Source organism: Peromyscus californicus, unplaced genomic scaffold (genome assembly GCF_007827085.1).
Source record: "Peromyscus californicus insignis strain IS unplaced genomic scaffold, ASM782708v3 Scaffold_4__1_contigs__length_199733344, whole genome shotgun sequence".
NCBI lineage: Eukaryota > Metazoa > Chordata > Mammalia > Rodentia > Cricetidae > Peromyscus > Peromyscus californicus.
In genome coordinates this window covers 163726042-163744740 of record NW_026294562.1, presented here as the reverse complement: position 1 = coordinate 163744740, position 18699 = coordinate 163726042, and the positions used below count along the sequence as shown (strand labels likewise).

Here is an 18699-nt window from a genome sequence, read left to right as displayed (position 1 = left end):
AGGCCGGTTCAGCTATGGTTGTCAGCAATCAGCTGGATGGGAGCAGAGGGCTGGGGTTACCAGAGAGAATGAGAATGTCCCGAGTACCAAGACAAGCACACTTAGGACTACTGCAGGTATCCAAAGAGAGTGGGGATAAGAAAAGTGATGCTTTTTGAGCTAGAACTCAGAAAAGTGGGCAGGCTTAACAGTGAAGATCTGCAAGCTTTACATGTTTAAGTGATGAACTGTCAAGGAGGTAGGACTTGGGAGTAGCCATTCATTGATTATCCTGTGCCGGGGTGATTGAGAATCCTGAGGAAGGTCCTTCAGGGGTGTTCTCTCCAGGGAGCTAGAAGGCCTGGCTCTGGGGAGTGTGTAGACTACTACTAGAAGGGCCTTAGCTGCCAGGAGGAGTTTTGCCGGTGGAAGGCCACCCTTCCCAGCCCCGTGGCACCTTGTTTCCCAGAGCAGCAGGCTAAGAGGCCTCTGTGGAGTCTAGAGCCCAGAGGAGACAGGATCTCATGGTGTCTTCCCTGCCATTCTCACCACATTCCGGAGCCTGGTAGGGCATGGAAGAACACTCAGGCCGCCAGAGGGATTGCCCACCTCTCAGGCTCTCCATCTTGCTGAGCTAATACCAGCAATGCCCATGACATAGTTTCCCTGTGCCCAAACCCACTGTCCAGTCACTCTCCTCCTAACAGCACTCCACCCCCGAACCCCTGAAACAGTCATAAGCAGACAAGCTTTCTTCCCACCACAGAGATGAGCACTGAGGAGCGACCATGGAAGATGGCCACGGGATACACGACAGATTGGGAGGTTTGACCCGGAAACTCAGACATTTCAAGATTTTCTGGTCCCCATGCGTTTGCAACTAACAGGTACTAAGAAGAGGACCCCCAAAATGGGGAGCACAGGCTTCAGGCCCAGGCCCAGTTGCTCTAACCTCTGCAATTGGTTCCTCTCACTCTAACTACAGGCCCCTTCCACCATGGCTCTGTTCATAGCTCTACAAGGGTCTCCTTCATAGGGAGTCTTCAGGGCTGCATTCAGCAGGAAGTCACAGGAAATACTGCTGCCAACAGTTTCCATGATCCCGGACACTTCAGGCCAGGTGCCCCATGCCATTGCTTCCTTTTCAATAACCATCTTCCCTTCCATCTCACTGACTGTAACTTTGACACAGTTGCCCACTCCCATGGATTACTGGGGTGCAGGTAGTCAAAGGAGATCCATTTAGCATGATTCAGCTTAAGCCCTAAACCCCAGTTGAGGTCTTCGCTGGGTGTCAGACTGGCTCTGGGAGTTCCCAGGAATACCATTTTAAGGCCTGCAGGTCCAAGCCGCTTCTGTGGGAATAGCTTCACCTGTTCCTGCCATTTCATGTTGACACCCCAAACTGGGACCTGGCATCCAGGAAAGCAGACAAGTCAAACCAAGTCTGAGGCTGATCCTGGGTGACAGAGAAGATGGGGGTCCCCGGTCCCTATGACACTCCCTTGTCCCCTCCAACTGTCAGCTGTAAAGGGACAAAGACACAGCTCCATGAGGCCACCACAACATCCCTAATCTTAGAGAGACCTGGACTCAGATTAAACTGAGATTCATGGTTCCAGTGCAGAAAAGAATTTCAGCCCTAGCCAGTATGAAGCAAAGTTGGAGATTTTATTAAAGATACTTTAATATCATCTTTAGGCATGAGAGAAGTGCTCAAAAAAGACTTAACCAAGTGTGGGTATATGTCTCCCATGGAAGAATGGGGGAAGCAGTGGATATGGGATCCTCAAGGAAGAGTCTCAATTGTCTTAGCATTAGCCACATATAATACCTTTTTGGTGATTCTCAAGCTACACTTCAAAGAGTTGCTAAGAAACCTGTTTCCTGCTGGGCGGTGATGGTGCACGCCTTTAATCCCAGCACTTGGGAGGCAGAGCCAGGTGGATCTCTGTGAGTTCGAGGCCAGCCTGGGCTACAGAGTGAGTTCCAGGAAAGGCGCAAAGCTACACAGAGAAACCCTGTCTCAAAAAACCAAAAAATAAAATAAAATAAAAAAATAAAAGATTGGAGTCTGGCTCCAGAGATGCCTTGGATGGAACTGTAATCTCATAAGGTAAAACCAGAAGCTACTAGAATTGTTCAGGTTCAGTACACATCCTTTCCCTGTAAATGGAATTTCTGGTGAGATTCCTAGAACATTGCAGGTTTACAGCTGAGAAGGGAGAAAAACCTTTAAGCAACTGTTAACTGTACTGGCATTCTTGCTTCTCCAGGCTCCAGGGTCAGAGACGCTATTCCTTCAGGTCCCCATAATTTTCAGTGTTCTTCTCTCCTGCCTCACAGACCACCAAGGATCCTGAACCAAGAGAAGGAGACTTTAGACTCTCAGGAGTGCTGAAAGGACACTGGCAGGCAAGTGCTCCCGCACTTTCAGTAGGACTGCAGGACTACAGAGAATAGCCGGGGCCCCATCGAGCCACAACCATGGGCCTCTGGATGGGCCAGGTATGGAGGAATATACCTGTAATCACAGCACTCTGAAAACTGAGGCAAGAAAATGATGTGAGTTCAGGGTCAGCCTGGGCTACATTACTGAGTTTAAGCTACAGAGATGGATCCTGTCTGGAGGAAGACAGATAAAGCCACAGCAGCTATACAATAATGAACATGGAGTAGGGAAGCTGAGCAAACAGTGAAGACTAGTTCTGGAGTAGGTTTGCTTTTTTGTTTGTTTGTTTGTTTGTTTGTTTTGTTTTCCCCCTGGGTCTCAGAATGGGCTGTGAGTGGAGGCTGAGGTGTGAGGACAGATGGTTGGCACCAGACCCAAGCTGAGGCCCCGTCCTCGGCGCAAACTTCTCTCAGCTTTTAAGGATAAAGCCAAGAAAAGATGCTGGGGGTGAGCAACTGAGACGACTTTAGTCCCAGCACTCAGGAGGCAGAGGCAGGCAGAGCTACATAGTGAGTTCCAGGACAGCCAGGGCTACACAGAAACCCGGTCTCGAAAAAACAAACAAACAACAAAAAAAAAAAAAACAGGAAAATGTGGGCAAGGGTGCACCAAGTCCCAAATGTAGGACCATGGTTCATGATGGGTAGCACCGGAGATCTGTCAGATGGCAAAGAAGGGCCTTTATAAAGGAGCGGAATGGACCGAGTCCCAACCTGTTCCAGGCATGTTTTTCAAGTGGTGACCAGACAAGCAGCAGAAGCTTCTAACAGCGATTGTGGCCGCTTGCTGGTTTCCTAGATGACAGTCGGAAGTCACTGGCCCATCCTGAGCTATTTCCTCCCGCCTCCCAAGCACCCTAAGCTGTGACTGGATGCGAGCTGACTCAACCTAGGTCCGTCAAGAGGCACAACGCCGTTTCTGCTGGTCTCTAGGCCGCAGCTATGAGCTCTATACCCATGTCCACCTTGGACCGTAAAACTACACAGTGCGCACCCTCTGCTGCACAATAGAAATCTATTTAAAGGAACAAGGGTCTCATGTGTTGGTTGCTTAGGATGTCCCTGAACGCCTGGGCTCAAGTGAACCTGATGTCTCAGCCTCCAGAACAATACGAGTTTTAAGCTAGTTTACATCAATCGCAATCTGGGTTTGCGATAATATTAAGAGAGCTCAGACAATGTCCCTTATAACGCCCAGGCTCTGCCTTTGCTGAGCCCACAGAGAGCAAGATCCATTCTAGCCCATTCCCGCTCCGCTCCGCATAAGCGCAACATTAAATGGAACCACCGACAACCAAACAGCCACTACCCGCCTCGATCAAAAATGGTTGCAAGTACCGCTTCCTGCTCTGCTGGGTGCGCATCCCAGGAAGTACCCGCTGGACCGCCGAATAGTCACCTTCACAAACGGAAATACCCGAGCTTAACCGAAGAAGACCGAACCCAAAACTCCAACGAGGAGCAACCTGGGGGCTGCAAGGGTTGCGCAGGCGCAGAACGCAGCCGGGAACAGGAAGAACCGAAGTGGGCAGGCGGCGGAAAGTGCCGAAGCGGCGGGGCGCCCGAGGCCGTTGCCGACCTCCGCAGCGAAGCCGCGCCTGCCGCGGAAGCTGAGCCTCTCTCGGTACCCTGCCGCCGCCAGCGCGGCTGCCACCTCCTCCTTCCACCTCACCGCAGCCTCCTCGCAGAGGGAGCAAGTAGGCCGGAGAGTGGCGGACCCGGGAAGGCCACCGTCCGCAGCCGCAGCGGGGCCTCACAAGACCTGAGCGGAAGAGGGGGAGGAGGGCGCGGGGGCCGAAGCAGGGGCGGGGCCGAGGATCGCCGAGTCCTCCCGAGCGCCTCCGAACTCACCCGAGGCGCTAAGCCAGGCCAAGAGCCGGACTACGGGAGCCGAGGCGGGCCGTGTGGTGGGCGCGGAGCAGCGCGGCAGGCCGGGCGGGCGGCGGCGGCGGCAGCGGAGGAGGCCGCGGCAGCGGGTCCGAGGAGCGGAAGCGGCGCAGGAGGCGGCGGGGGGCCGGGTGGCCGGGGTCCCGGGCCCCGCGGCGGCTGCGGCGGCGGCGGCGGCAGGATGATCAAGCTGTTCTCGCTGAAGCAGCAGAAGAAGGAGGAGGAGTCGGCCGGCGGCACCAAGGGCAGCAGCAAGAAGGCGTCGGCGGCGCAGCTCCGGATCCAGAAGGGTAGGGGTCGGGACCCCGCGTTTGAGGTCAGGGACCGGGGTGTGAAAATGCAGCCGCTGAGGAGGGGTATCGGAAGTCAGGGTGCGAGGGTTGTGATGCGGGACGGGGGTGCGGTCACTGGGGAGGGTCAGAGATTGGGGCCGGGTATGGGGCGTTGGGATACTAAGGCCTGGATTGTTAGGGACCTGGAATCTGTTAGGGGAGGGGGATAGTTTGAGAGCCAGACGGGAACTTTGCTTTGGGGTGACGGGCCGTGAAGATAAGGTGAAGGTTGTGAGTTGGAGATAAGTAGGAAACGGTTTAGTGTATTATTTTGGGGTCTTGTAGCCCAGGACTCAGGAGTCGGGCAGAGCAGTTTTGAGTTTGCGGTGAGGGGGAGAGAGGAAGAAAGGTGACAAGGTCTAAGAAATGGGAGTGAGGGGTCAATTTAGGCTCCATGCTAGAAGTCTCAGGAGTCAGATGGAAACCGGGGCGTGGAATAACCCGGAGAAGAGGAAGGCCCGTGGAGGCTAGATAGTTGATGAAAAGGGATGATTTAGTGTTGGAAGGGTCATGGTCCTTGAATTAGGATGGACAGATAAACAGAGTGAATAGAGATCATGACTAGAGAGCCTCAGGTTTAGGGTGCTCAGGGGCTCTTGAAAACCAGGATTATGGGAGTAGGGGTTCTTGAGGACTGTGTGGTGGGAACTTCTGGTGGGGGGGTCTGGGGGGATAATAAGGGTTTGCCCTTTCCCAAGAGATGGGCATCCAGTTCCAACTGAAGATGCTTGTATGTGGGATACTGTGTATCCAGAAGAGTCCGTGTAGAGACTGAAAAGTGGGGAAGAGTATATAGTGCAAACTGAGAGATGTGAAGCACACCACACAACAGAGCTTACAGGTCCAGAAGGAGGACTTGAAGTTTTGCTGACGCTTGCCCAGACCTACCTCCTTTCTTTCGTCTGTTTTCTCTCCCTCCGTCTGCTGCCCAAATCTAGACATTAACGAGCTGAACCTGCCCAAGACTTGTGACATCAGCTTCTCAGACCCAGACGACCTCCTCAACTTCAAGCTGGTTATCTGTCCTGATGAGGTAAGAGTCAAATAAACATGGCAGGGGTTCCCATGAACAGACCAGGGGTAGCCCCATAGAGACTAGGGAACCCTAATTCATTCTCCCCTTCCTTTCCCAGGGCTTCTACAAGAGTGGGAAGTTTGTGTTCAGTTTTAAGGTGAGTCCCAAGTGGACAGAGGTGGCTCTGTGGAGAAGCAGCAGCAGCTGATGCATAGCCAAAAAAACGTACATTTCTCTTTTTCTGGGGCCAGGTGGGACAAGGTTACCCACATGACCCCCCCAAGGTGAAGTGTGAGACAATGGTTTATCATCCCAACATTGACCTCGAGGGCAACGTCTGCCTCAACATCCTCAGGTGATGGCACTGCCTTCCCTTTCCCTCCCAAGGCCTGCCTTCCATGCATCCTCTCGGCTGTCCCTCTCTCCCCTGTATGGTCTGTGATCCTCCGTCTTTTCATTTCCAGGTTGTCTTCTTAATAGCCTGGCCTTGGCTTTCTCCATGGCCTGCCCTGTTCCATATCCTACCCCTTTCTCACATCTCACTCTTGAGTGTTACGGGTCTCCTATGGGCCCGACCTGTTTGGTGCTAGCAGGGCCAGTGGCGGCTCCCACTCACCAACCCATGATAACCTTGATGCTCTCTGCCCACAGAGAGGACTGGAAGCCCGTCCTTACGATAAACTCCATAATTTATGGCCTGCAGTATCTCTTCTTGGTGAGTAGGGGTAGGCATTGCAGGCTGAGGGTTTGTTGGCCACCTGCCTCTCTTGCCTGTTTGACTCCCACTTGTACTGGCCACAGGAGCCCAACCCCGAGGACCCACTGAACAAGGAGGCCGCCGAAGTCCTGCAGAACAACCGGCGGCTGTTTGAACAGAATGTGCAGCGCTCCATGAGAGGTGGTTACATCGGCTCCACCTACTTCGAGCGCTGCCTGAAATAGGGTCAGCACGTACCCATCCCTGCCGGGGCTACCAGCCCAGGCATCCCCTGCAAATATTTATTGGGGGCCCGGGTAGGGTGTGTGGGGTAGCCTTGGCCCCTGCCTTGGCCTTGCCTCCCCTCCCTGTCACCTGCCCCTAGTTATTTTTTTTTTAACCACCACGTGATTATGGTCGGTGCTGCCTCCTCCCCGACCTGCTCAGCGATGGGAAATGAATTGGCTTGTTTAGCGCCCCCCCCTCCCGCTGGGTGCTGTCCAACACCCCACTCTTGACTGTGGGGTAAGTGGGCAATGGTCCTGGGTCGCTGGACCCAGGCAACCCACCCCACCACCACTGGAGGTCCCACCAGGCTATTAAAGGGGAATGTTACTGCATGGCCTCTGCCTCTTCCTTCTGTGGGGTGGGAGGGACAGGTGAGGTCCACCATCGTCTGTGATGAAGATGAGTGAGTGTGTAGCCACTGTGGCCGTGGGTTGAGTGGGACCACTCACTGAGATGAGGAGCAAGCAATGGAAAGAATGGGCAAATTCCAGTTCCTGGCCTTGACACCACCATAAGGGAACCTACAGATCATCTCCAGGCTTGCCCCTTTATGCCGTGTGGGCCCGCCGATTTGGCCCCTGCCAGGCACTTGCTAAGATTCCATGAATGAACCGCCCAAAGAAGGGTCGAGTATGGGCCTTCCAGAATGAATAGGCCGAGGTGCCGGTCGTGCTGCAATCCTGCTGGGAGCCTGCGAGGGTTACTAGGGTGGGACTTGTGTCTTCCGCAGAGGTGCGGGGTCTTTTGCGCATGCGCGTTGTTGCTGGCTGTGCGCGTGCGTCCTGCCACTTCCCAGCATTCCGGGAGAGGGTGGGCCGTGTGACGTCATGTCGTTTAATCCGGAAACGGCGGCGGCAGCAGAGGCTACCGAACCGAGGGGCTGTCGTTGTGGGGGCCCAAGGCTTCGGAAAGAAAGGGGCGTGACCCGGAAGCGGAAGCCCATCGCTCTCTCGGCTCCGGTGAGTGGCCCCTGCTGGGCCGCAGGTCCCGGTTGGGCGGCAGCGTAGGAGGGCTTCTCGGCCAGGGCATCAGATGTCGCACAGTCTGCCCGACCCTGCCCTCGTCACCGAGGTCCCCACCTCTGCCTGCCCTCGGTACGCAGGCTCCTCTACATCCCCAAGACCTTCCCTCCGTGTCTGTCACGTCCTGGGTGTAGAATGCCACTTCCACCCGGCGAGCCAGGTTCCCTCATCGTTCAGGTCTATTACCTCACCTTAGCGCCCAACTTCCACCTTACTAGGTTTCAGAACACACTCCATCCTCTCCTCCCTTGACGAGGGGCCCCACAGCCACCCTCTCCTCAGTACTCAAACACCTTAGCGTGCCTCCTCACGCCTAGGTCCCTGGGATACTCCAGAACCACACCCTTAAGTCTGCCCTACTGTTTGTGAAAGCAGGGCAGTGGCGGGCGGAGGGGGTGCGCCTGAGCCAGAGAAGTGGATAACTTTAGTTCTGGCTGTTCTCACTTCTGACCTTCCTTGACTAATCCTTTTTGACTACTCAGGCGTACCTCCTGTCCCCAGGTCCTAACCACTGACAGGACCCTATTTCTGCCTTTTGCTGTCCTGGGCCCTGCACCCTACAGCTAGGTCTGACGTCTGCCTCAGATCTGCTGGTGGAGTCCTACCACTATGGACCTGTTGTTTGGGCGTCGGAAGACGCCAGAAGAACTACTTCGGCAAAACCAGAGAGCCCTGAACCGAGCCATGAGGGAGCTGGACAGGGAGCGGCAGAAGCTAGAAACCCAAGAAAAGAAAATCATTGCAGACATCAAAAAGATGGCAAAGCAAGGCCAGATGGTAAGTGCCAAGTGGTCAGGGGCTGGGACACAAACAAGGCAAGGTGCCATCTCAGCCACTATTTTAAGGACAATGAAAGACATGTGCTTTGAAGAAAGTTGAATGAAAGCTAAGCAGGAATTTCCTAGTTTGGGGTATCTGGGAGGAACTCCTTAACATTAGTAGGATGAGTGAGCCTGCAGAGAAGCTAGCCAAGGAGTGCATCAAGCAGACAACAGCAAATGTTAGCCATAACAAACGAGTGGCCGTGAGCCAAACAGAATTGGAGGCTGCAATGTGAGCCAGGATGAAGGATAACCTGTGTTAACTGGCCTTGTCAAAAAAGCCAGTGAGAAGCTGGGCAGTGGGTGGCACACTCCTTTAACCCCAGCACTCGGAAAGCAGAGGCAGGTGGATCTCTGTGAGTACGAGGCCAGCCTGGGCTAAATAGTTCTAGGAAAGGCGCCAAAGCTACACAGAGAAACCCTGTCTCGAAAACAAACAAACAAAGGCCAGTAAGGATGGGAGGTGGGCGGGTGTACAGTTGGTCAGTGTGCCAGTAACATGTAAGTAGGGAATGGAAGCTGGATCTTGGATGCATTTTTTATGTGATTCCAGATACAGTGAGGCATACATAGGCTCTGTCATATGGAAGAGTTGGGTGTTTCATTTTCTTCAGTGCCAGGGATTAGACTACAGAATTTTGTGCATGTTAGGCAAGGCTCTACCAGCATCCAAGCCCTGGCCCAAGGCAGATTCTGGTCCAGTCTAGGCGTTAAAACTGAGAAAGTCTAAGAAGTCACTCTGGACATAAAAGGGAATAGGGATAAGAATGAGCCTAGGCCTGTTACCTTCCTACATATAAGGACCAGATTACAGAGAAGCCTGAATACAGGGGCCCGTGCCTGTAGTCCTAGCATTAGGAAAACAGGGACAGAATTTCCAGTAGGCTACTCTGGGCTACATAGCTGGCTGGAGTGATACTCCTGAGTGGAAGGTGAGATTTTTGAATTAATCACTTGGGTTAATTCCCATTAGTCTTCTAGATCTCAACAGGAATAAAGTATAACTTTACAGCATCATTGTTTATTGTTTTATCCACTGCAGGACGCTGTTCGAATCATGGCGAAAGACCTGGTTCGTACCCGGAGATATGTTCGCAAGTTTGTGCTGATGCGGGCCAACATCCAGGCTGTGTCCCTCAAGATACAGACTCTAAAATCCAACAACTCAATGGCACAAGCCATGAAGGGTGTTACTAAGGCCATGGGCACCATGAACAGACAGGTTTGTCCCTCTCAATCCACCTTCCCATCCCCATTGACCTTCAGGCTGTTCACTCACCCTCCCCCTTCTTCCAGCTCAAATTACCCCAGATTCAGAAGATCATGATGGAGTTTGAACGGCAGGCAGAGATCATGGATATGAAGGAAGAAATGATGAATGATGCCATCGATGATGCCATGGGTGATGAGGAGGACGAAGAGGAGAGGTGTGGAAAGTTAACAGTCAGGCAGGGATGTTTTCCAGGCCCCGTACCCATTCATAGCCCTCATGAGTTGTCCTTCTTTCCTAGTGATGCTGTTGTGTCCCAAGTCCTGGATGAGCTGGGACTGAGCCTCACAGATGAGCTATCAAGTGAGTGTTCCAAACCCATCTTTCCCACCCAAAGTTCAGCCACAGCCCTTGACCCTCAATTCTCTCTGCAGACCTCCCCTCCACTGGTGGCTCACTCAGTGTGGCTGCTGGTGGGAAGAAAGCAGAGGCCACAGCCTCAGCCCTGGCTGATGCTGATGCAGACCTGGAAGAGAGGCTCAAGAACCTTCGCAGGGACTGAACAACTCTCCTCCAAAGGACGGACTCTATGCCCAGGGCTTTCACCCTGTCCCCTCCACAATAAAAAAATTTGGACATGATTTCCCCTGAGGCTGTGAGATTTCCCAAACTTGTGACTAGTGGCAACTGGACCCAACTCTAGGTTGGAGCTTGGGGCAGTAGGCAAGACTGATCTTAATCCAAAAGGCTCTGGGAACCAATCAGGTACGAGCCCCACACTTAGCAACTGGCACTAAAACTACAGGCCAACCACCCCAAGTGGGCTAGTAGCATCCTGGTAACGCAGATATAAAAAAAGGTGGTGACTGTCAGCCCAGTTGGGATTAGTCTGGGGCTCAACTGGCAATTGGCCAAACCATCAGTCAATGACAAACTGGTGTCAGGATCCTAAGCAATAAGGAACAAATTCTTTGCCAGGTGTGATAGTGCAAACCTTTAATCCCGACACAAAAGGCAGGCAGATCGGAGTTAAAGGCCAGCCTGGTTTTACAGAGTTCCAGGAAATCCAGACCCTGTCTTAGAGGGGGAGAGGGGAGGGTTGGACAGAAAGAAAAATGTCTGGAATCTCAGCATGCAACCCACTTTTTAGTGCAAGCTGATTATCTGAGTAGCTTCAGGTCCAGATTTTCTATTTGGCCACTGGGAGGAACATGGTACATCTAAGACCTCAACCCACGTTTCACAGGGATAGTGTTCAAATCCTTCACCCTGCCAAAAAGATAAGGTCCCCTAGGAAAGATAGTTTTGATATGGTGAATAATACAGGAATAAGAAGTCCTCAGGAACACAGTCCTGAAACATCTGAGGCATGATCGACTCGGTGAAATTTTTATTAAATCCACAGAAGTAAAAACCATTTTGTGAGGAGGGACTGAAGGACAGGGCCACCAAGAGCAGGAGTCAGGCCACCAAAGGAGGGGGTATGGGGTGAAAAGACAAAGACCGGAGCTTGACTGGGCTGACCACAAGAGCTCCAGCTTCAGGGACCATCACCAGGGCCACCAGACAGCTCCTGAGAACTTAGGCTAGCACTGGGAAGGTTCAGCGGTGGCGGTTCTACCAGCACAGCAGAAAACTTGGTGTCACCAAAGGCATCATTCATGCGCGTCTCAAAGAAGCGCTGCAGGCCGATGATGGACTGCACATCCGCCTTGTCCTGGGCCAAGTAAGAGCAGAGTGGTGAGTAGGTCCTGGCTTTCCTCCTCCCCCTGCGCCCTCCCTGCTTCAGTCTGCAGGCTCACCTCAGTCAGCTTGTTGAACTGCTTGAACATGCGGCCCACGTCTTGGGCAAACTCCTGGGGAGAGCTATAAGGGGGCGACAGCTTCTCTTGGAGGCGAGCACGTATCAGGGTCAGGTCTAGGGTACCACCAGGCTGCTCCTGCAGGTAGAGACAACATACAGGCTGAAGAGGGGACACCCACCACCTCTCAGCATCCCTAACCTCTCCTCTGTTCTAGAACTCACCATGGAGAATGAAGAATCGGTAGCCAGCTGATGCAAAGGGCGGCAGGGTTCGTGGCAGAACAGGGCCAGAAGGACACGCTCACATTTCTAGACAGTACAAAAGATGTCAGAGTTATAGCATGGAGGAGGACTTCAGCTACTAGGTCACCCAACACCTAAGAATTCAATTCATTCAGCCCTCACCCGCTGGTTGGCTGGTGAGAGCTTAGCTACCACACCAGTGCTATCTGCTCCATCCAGGCTAAGGCTTCCATCTTCCTCCTTCAGGTCAGGCAGCACATGGCAGAGGGAGCAACTCCACTCCTCCCTAGGGTCAAGAGTAGGAGATGTAAATGATGACAACCAGCCCTCCATGATGTATCTGACCCTGCCCAGCCTCACACTTACCCTGGCACATCCTGCAGGGCAGGGAGGTGGCAATCCAGGTGGAAGCAAAATTCACACTGGTTGCACATGACCAGGTCACCTGGTTTCTGGCAGACACGGCAAATAGTGGCACTGTCATCCAGGATACCTGGTCCACCTACTGGGGCTGAGGTACCCTCAGGAGCCACTACTTCCAGGCCTGAGCTAGTACTGCCACTAGGTGAAGCCAGGCGGGGTCCCTCAGCACCAGGGCCTTCACCCAGAGCCATCAACACCGGCTTGGTCTCAGGACCCTCAGTGGCAGCAGGCGGGGCTCCAATAGCAGCTTCTGTCTCTTCTTCCTATAAGACAGTGTTGTTATCCAAATCTGGGGTGACAGGTGTCACTCTCTAATCACTGTCCTGTATTGTAATGACAGGCTCACCTTAACAATGGCCATCCCAGGCAGGGGTAGGGCACCAGGAGCTCCTGGGGGCACAGTCCCAGCCTGACCAGCAGCTGCTGCAGCAGCACCACGCTCAATAACAATCAGATTGTAGTCCTCAGTGGTGCTTCCAGGGAAGACCTTGAAGACTGGTGGCTGGCTATCAGCAGTGAGATCCAGATCCAGGCGTTCAAGGCTCACGCGTGGCACCTTCCGCATGAGGCCACTTACCTCTCCCTCACCAGAGCGCGCCCTGTAAGTACATACACCTTGTTATGAGATCCTACATCCCTACCACACCAGTACTATACCACCTACTCCAATGTCAATGTCACTTACCGCTTCATTCCGGACACATGCGGCTCTGCACTTGAGTATGGATCGTCTGTTCAGAAGACACAGAGTTGGCAGAAAAGACAAAGACGGGGTATGCACCAAGTGCTTCCAATAAAATCCCAGGCAAAAAACAACTTACCTGACCCAAAGCCATAGCCCTCCTGTACTTCCATGGGCTAGAGACAGAACAGAGAATGTGCTCATTAAGTGGGGCAAGTACTCCATGGCATCCTATGGCCCTCACCCCTTTCTTGGCTCCTCTCCCCAGCTCACCTGGCTGCTGCCAGATCCTTGCTTGTTTAGGGGCCCTGGCGCTCTTGGAGGAGCCATGGGCCCAGGACCTGTGGAGTTCGTACCAGGACGCTCAGCCACAATCTTGCCTGAAAAAGAGAGAATCTTCAGTTGGTGCAGTATTGCAGGATGCTCCCCAGGTCAAGCAAGACTAAATAAGCAACCTACCAAAAGCCTCAGCACTCTTGGTCCAGGCATTGAGATCCCACTGAAACTTCATCTCACCATGAGGCTCCACAGGATCCACAATCATTTTGAGAGCACGATGCAGCTGGAAATAGATCTAATGGGGCAAAAAGATAGCATGAATGAGCTCACTTGCTAACTTACAGGGTCCCAAAGATGTTGAATGGCCATCTAGCTGAATAAAGCCCACCACTACACACCAGCTTCTTAGAAAGCAAGAGGGCTGTATTGTTATCACTTTCCAGAGCCCAAGAGGCAAATCGCAAAATGTGTTCCTGATGCTTCTGGATTTTGGTCATGGTCCAGTGCTGGCGCTCCAGACGCTCCTGCTGCCCCTCTGTCACTTTCTGCAGGTCAAGGAGAACAGACAGGTCAGGAAGACGGCAAGGCAGTGAATCTAGGATCATTCTCTGCCCTGGATGGTGTCATGCTAACAGTATAAGATTTACCTGGGCATCATTGACCAGAACCCGGCCCCGTTTATTCAGCTCCTTCATGATCTGCAGAATGGCCATCTTGACATCAACCTGCACACGCTTCTGCACATCAGACACCTGGCGGATCCTAATGGACAAGACAAGTCAAGCCAGGGAACCTTACCCTGGGACCCCTATAGCCCTGGCACCCGCACTTACGAGCTGCGAACCTCCTTGGTGTTTTTCTGCAGTGTGGCATGTTTGTCCCCAAGACGTTTCACCAGAGAAGCCAAGAGTTTACGTTGGTTCCTCACTGCATCTTCCAAGAACTGGTACCTAAAACCACACAAAAAAGTGAGCCTGCATGCTCAATTTGGAAATGGAGGCATCCACCTACCCACTGTGACTTGAGACTCACTGATGGTCCTTGTGAGCGTTGAGCTGGCAGTCCCGGCAGGTCAGAGTATCACAGCTCTCACAAAACAGTACAAGGGGTTCATGCTTGTGCACATTACAATAGACAGTGCGTTCACCATCGGGAGTCTTAGCAGGCCCTGGGAAATTGGAATCATGCCCTTAGCCATCTCCAACTCAAGTGGTAGACAAAACCCTTGTGACCCCATTTCCAGCTCATCCCATAACCTTGACCCACCTACTGAGAAGACCTAAATCACACCTACTGAGAAGACCTAAATCAACAATGGAGCTTTCTGCTCCCAGATGACCACACTATCCATCACAATGGATAAAGACAGGCTTGTGAAGAATCTCTTTACTATATCCTGGTTATCGTTCTGCCTGCCAACAAACCATCCCCAAATAAACAAGGTCCTGATGGCTCAGAGTAATGACACCCAGACACCAAAACAACAGTATCTCCCTGTTGTTAAAAACGCTAATTGCAAGCCGGGCGGTGGTGGCGCACGCCTTTAATCCCAGCACTCGGGAGGCAGAGCCAGGCGGATCTCTGTGAGTTCGAGGCCAGCCTGGGCTACCGGGTGAGTTCCAGGAAAAGGCGCAAAGCTACACAGAGAAACCCTGTCTCAAAAAAAAAAACGCTAATTGCGCTGGGCGGTGGTGGCGTACGCCTTTAATCCCAGCACTCGGGAGGCAGAGCCAGGTGGATCTCTGTGAGTTCAAGGCCAGCCTGGGCTACCAAGTGAGTCCCAGGAAAGACGCAAAGCTACACAGAGAAGACAAAAAAAAGCTAATTGCATTATCAGCGCCCAGGAAATTGGATGATGATGATCATAAGTTCAAGGCAAGCTTGAGCTGCATATAGTGAGACCGATCTCCTTGAAAGAAGAGGATGGACATAATCCAGGTCTCAGGAGGCAAAGGCAGACAAACCTGAGTTTGAGACCAACCTGATTTACATACTGAGTTATCTTCCCCAAAAAAGGCCTGACATAACACAACTTTAATTCCAGGGCTTGGGAAGCAGAGGTAAGCAGTATCTCCTTAAGTGTGAAGACCAGCCTGGTCTACACAGTGAGTTAAAGCTGGGCGTGGCAACATTACTCCTTTAATCCTAGCACCCAGGAGGCAAAAGTAGGTATCTGTAAGTTGAGGCTAGCCAGTTCTACAAAGTTCCAGGACAGCCAGTGCTGTTAACCGAAAGGAAAAAAAAAAGGGGGGGGGGGGGGGGGGTGAGTTGACCAAGCATACTGACAATCTCCTATTTTAATCCAAGCACTTTGGAGCTATAGGAGGAACATCAAGAATCCAAGGCCAGCCTGGGCTACAAAAAGACAATGTCTCACCAAAACAGAAAGTGAGAGACTGTGGTATCAGTCCCTTTCCTCCCCAATGCTAATTAATCCAATCCAGGCTGTACTAACCAAGTCCAAACTATGTACTACTAGAACACAGGCCAGTCAGGCCTTGGCTTCCTTCATGTCACTGCTGTACCCTGGATCTGTCCTGTGGTTTTATTTATTAGATAGGCCCTGCAGATCCCATCCTATGCCTCCTGTTTCTCAGGTCCCACCACACACCTTCCACTACCACCATCACATTGTCCCTCTGGGGCAGGAGGAACTACAACTATCACGTCAAAAAGTTGCTAAGAGTCTGGACCAAGCCGGGTGGTTGGTGGCACACGCCTTTAATCCCAGCACTCGGGAGGCAGAGACAGGCAGATCTGTGAGTTCGAGGCCAGCCTGGGCTACAGAGTGAGTTCCAGGAAAGGTGCAAAGCTACACAGAGAAACCTTGACTCGGAGGGAAAAAAAGAGAGTCCAGACCAAACCCCTGCCTCCCAAAAAGACCTACTCCGTCCATACCCAGTCCACCATACAACTATGAAATCCTAGATGTCTGACCATGAGCCTGCCTTAAGGGAAGGGAAGATGCTTGAGGCTCACTGCTAAATCATTCCAGGACTCACCCTCACTCACTGATGGATGCCCCAACAGCCTTACCAACTCTTCCTGTTCCAGACCTCCTTCCCACCCGTCTAAAGCCAGGTGCCAGAGAACAAACATCCAAATCCAAAGTCATTTCCATCTTGCCTTCACTAGCCGCTTATACTAAGCTGTCCACCACCAGGACCCACTCTTCCAAGATGATCTTAGCTCAATCCTTAGTATTGTCTGCAGCATACTTAAACTCTACACATGAGCCAGGCGGTGTTAGAGGCAGAACAGCCAAGGCTATAGAGAAACGCTGTCTCCAAAAAAAAAAAAAAAACCCTACACACATTACCTTTCCCACCTAGACCCCCAGAGTCTGCACTCCTGAACCCAGGAATTCTTTGGGTTCTGTGTCAGGTCCCTGGAAAAACACTCATCCAGCAAGCAGGCATTTTAGGCAAATAAAAGACATGAGGCAGCCCCAACAGCCTCCCAATTTTCACATACCCGTGGAGCGCACAGTGTGATCCTTGGTGTACTTCACCCGTTGGTGGGCTTCCACACAGGTCTCACACAGTGGCTCAGAGCACTCCACACAATAGCTTGTGGCTGGGGCATTATCTTCACAGCTAGTGCAGCACTGTGAAAGAAAGGAGGGTTAGAAAAGGCAGTACCCCCCCAGCAGACCCGCATTTACTTCCCAGAAAACGCAACCGAAAATTCATATAATGCACTCAATCTGAGATTGCATCCTGAACCTGCCAGGCTCCGGAAAAGGACATGCACGCCATTCACTCCCCCCAGGACACACCTGGTTAGCATCCTGGGAATCGGAAGAAGCCTTGCTGCCACTATCACGCATAAAATAATTCTCCACGATGTCTTTGGAGTAGCACTGCTGCTTGCACACTGGACAATCCACCACTGCTGGGACAAGAATGTGTAAAAATACTGGACGCTCACCTAAGCCATGCCTCCCACTCAAGGACTGAGCCACAGACACTCTCCTTTCTAGACGTTATTTCCCTCCATCTCCTATCACACTCGGCAGCTTTATGTCCAGACCAGGCCACTGGCATCGCTCAGAGGCCAAGAGCCCGTTCCCCCACCAAACCACCAGGCCTAACCCTACCCGGGCCCCCATACTCTCGCACAGGCGCAGTCCCGAACACAGGCTGAGAGGGGGAGGGGCACCTGGCCACCCAGCACTCACTAGCGCCGTCCGCCGCCGCCGCCGCCGCCGCCGCGCCGCCATCCCCCGAATTATTCGCTGCGGCCGGTGTGGCGGGGCCTAGGCAGGCACTACAGGCCGAATGCAGGCAGGGCAGCAGCCGAGGCTCCCGCTCGGGCCGCAGGCGCTCGCGACACACGCCGCAGTGCTCCAAAAGCTCCTGCGCCTCGCCACCGCCCCCCGCGGGCGAGGACGCGGATGCCGAGGCCGCCGCGGCTGAAGAGGCGGCGGGGCGCTTCTCGCCGCCCGCCGAGCCCTCGCCCGAGCCTGGGCTGCCAGAAGCCGCCGAGGCCGCCGCAGCCGAGGCCGCCGCAGCCGAGGCCGCCGCAGCCGCCGCCGAGGCCGCCATTCACACGCCGCCGGGGGGGTGGGGGGGCCGCCCAGGGGAGGAGGGGCGCGGAGCCCGCTGCGCAGGCGCAAGAGCGCTCAGCCGCCAACGGCCGGGCAGTCGCGGCTGCCGCGAGGCCGAGCTCCGCCACGCGTCTCCTGGGCCGACGCCCGCCGCGCCCCGGGGCGCAGCCGAGATGCGGCCAAGCCGCTGGCTACCGGCTTCTCTGCAGACGACGGCGCCACCCGCGCCGCCTCCTCCCTTGCTGCTGAGACGCGCGCCGCAAGACTTGCTAACAACCGCCCGACCGCGCGCCGCTCGCAGAAAGAGCCGCGGCCTGGAGGCGGGACAGAAATATCTGGCGCCGACGACGCCGCGCACGCGCGTTGGGCACCGCAGCCCGGGGGCGGGGCACAGGCAGATTACGCAGGCGCCAGGGCCCTCCCTTGCACTCGCGGCCGCCCTTCCTAGGGCTTGCGTGGCGAGTCCGCGGGTGCGGGATTCACCCGCGGAGTACGTGCGCGATGTCTCCCGGGACCAGGGACGGTGCACCAAGGCTGACCCCCGCGTGCTTTAGCGCGCGGGTCGTGCAAAGCTGCACCTCGGGCTCCGCCTCCTCAGCGGGCGTGGCGACGTCTGCAGCCTCAACCCGGCCTATAGTCGAGGAGGAGAGGCGGGACAATGCGGGGTGGGCGGGGCCACAGCCGAGCAAAGAGACTGGAGCCCAGGTGGAGGGGGCGCGGGGTCTTTAGCAGGAAGGAAGTTCCCGCCGGAACGCGGAGGCGGTCTTAACCCAAACTTTTTTTTTTTTTTTATTGTTAAACTCGGGAAGCACAAAGTTGCCCCAAGTCAAACCGTAGATCACAGAGAGCTACTGAGAAGCCGTTCTGTAAAAGCTCTGCCCAGTCCCTCGATAACCCTTTTCTTAGTGTTAGCCATCTGCTATCCTGATTTTGATGGGTTTTTTGGAGGTGGGCGAACTGAACGTTTAACACAGAAGAATAAGAAGTTGGATCTGAGTGGTGAATCTTATCTGAGGG

The 18699-nt window shown here is 53.8% G+C and overlaps 3 protein-coding genes and 1 long non-coding RNA gene across 5 annotated transcripts; 2 read left to right on the top strand and 2 right to left on the bottom strand.

Moving 5' to 3' along the window:
* Positions 1–1631: 1631 nt before the first annotated feature.
* On the bottom strand, positions 1632–3875 carry LOC128124803 (uncharacterized). The gene is made up of 2 exons (XR_008222982.1): positions 3769–3875; positions 1632–2338 (listed from the first exon to the last, which is right to left on the bottom strand). It is a non-coding gene; the product is annotated as an uncharacterized LOC128124803 (long non-coding RNA).
* A 551-nt stretch (positions 3876–4426) lies between these two features.
* On the top strand, positions 4427–6981 carry Ube2m (ubiquitin conjugating enzyme E2 M). The gene is made up of 6 exons (XM_052761469.1): positions 4427–4607; positions 5588–5682; positions 5783–5821; positions 5916–6019; positions 6316–6379; positions 6466–6981. The coding sequence occupies exons 1-6, from the start codon at positions 4499–4501 to the stop codon at positions 6604–6606; spliced, it is 552 nt and encodes a 183-aa protein (XP_052617429.1). The 5' UTR covers positions 4427–4498; the 3' UTR covers positions 6607–6981.
* A 494-nt stretch (positions 6982–7475) lies between these two features.
* Chmp2a (charged multivesicular body protein 2A) lies at positions 7476–10343 on the top strand. Of its 2 annotated transcripts, none has more exons than XM_052761475.1 (6): positions 7476–7608; positions 8235–8448; positions 9535–9714; positions 9789–9919; positions 10004–10065; positions 10137–10343. In XM_052761475.1, exons 2-6 carry the CDS (start codon positions 8281–8283, stop codon positions 10262–10264), a joined length of 669 nt encoding a protein of 222 aa, XP_052617435.1. In that variant the 5' UTR covers positions 7476–7608; positions 8235–8280; the 3' UTR covers positions 10265–10343. The 2 variants fall into 2 exon arrangements, with proteins under 2 accessions (XP_052617435.1, XP_052617436.1); XM_052761476.1 differs by lacking the exon at positions 7476–7608 and adding an exon at positions 7615–7743.
* Positions 10344–11075: 732 nt separating this feature from the next.
* Trim28 (tripartite motif containing 28) lies at positions 11076–17695 on the bottom strand. The gene is made up of 17 exons (XM_052761439.1): positions 17314–17695; positions 16912–17024; positions 16608–16740; positions 14166–14301; positions 13967–14083; positions 13781–13895; positions 13532–13678; positions 13314–13428; positions 13128–13234; positions 12994–13030; positions 12858–12903; positions 12519–12771; positions 12116–12435; positions 11912–12035; positions 11729–11815; positions 11505–11642; positions 11076–11419 (listed from the first exon to the last, which is right to left on the bottom strand). Exons 1-17 carry the CDS (start codon positions 17678–17680, stop codon positions 11243–11245), a joined length of 2532 nt encoding a protein of 843 aa, XP_052617399.1. The 5' UTR covers positions 17681–17695; the 3' UTR covers positions 11076–11242.
* Between the last annotated feature and the right edge of the window lie 1004 nt (positions 17696–18699).

Bases quoted from the DNA above. Each gene is read 5' to 3' on its own strand.
- Ube2m (XM_052761469.1), top strand. From the start codon at position 4,499: ATGATCAAGCTGTTCTCGCTGAAGCAGCAGAAGAAGGAGGAGGAGTCG. The intron at 4,608-5,587 runs GTAGGGGTCGGG...GCCCAAATCTAG, and splicing joins GCAGCTCCGGATCCAGAAGG to ACATTAACGAGCTGAACCTG. The intron at 6,020-6,315 runs GTGATGGCACTG...CTCTGCCCACAG, and splicing joins GTCTGCCTCAACATCCTCAG to AGAGGACTGGAAGCCCGTCC.
- Trim28 (XM_052761439.1), bottom strand. From the start codon at position 17,680: ATGGCGGCCTCGGCGGCGGCTGCGGCGGCCTCGGCTGCGGCGGCCTCG. The intron at 13,679-13,780 runs GTAAATCTTATA...CTTGACCTGCAG, and splicing joins TTCTGGTCAATGATGCCCAG to AAAGTGACAGAGGGGCAGCA. The intron at 12,436-12,518 runs GTGAGCCTGTCA...ACTGTCTTATAG, and splicing joins CTGGGATGGCCATTGTTAAG to GAAGAAGAGACAGAAGCTGC.
- Chmp2a (XM_052761475.1), top strand. From the start codon at position 8,281: ATGGACCTGTTGTTTGGGCGTCGGAAGACGCCAGAAGAACTACTTCGG. The intron at 8,449-9,534 runs GTAAGTGCCAAG...TATCCACTGCAG, and splicing joins TGGCAAAGCAAGGCCAGATG to GACGCTGTTCGAATCATGGC. The intron at 9,715-9,788 runs GTTTGTCCCTCT...CCCTTCTTCCAG, and splicing joins TGGGCACCATGAACAGACAG to CTCAAATTACCCCAGATTCA.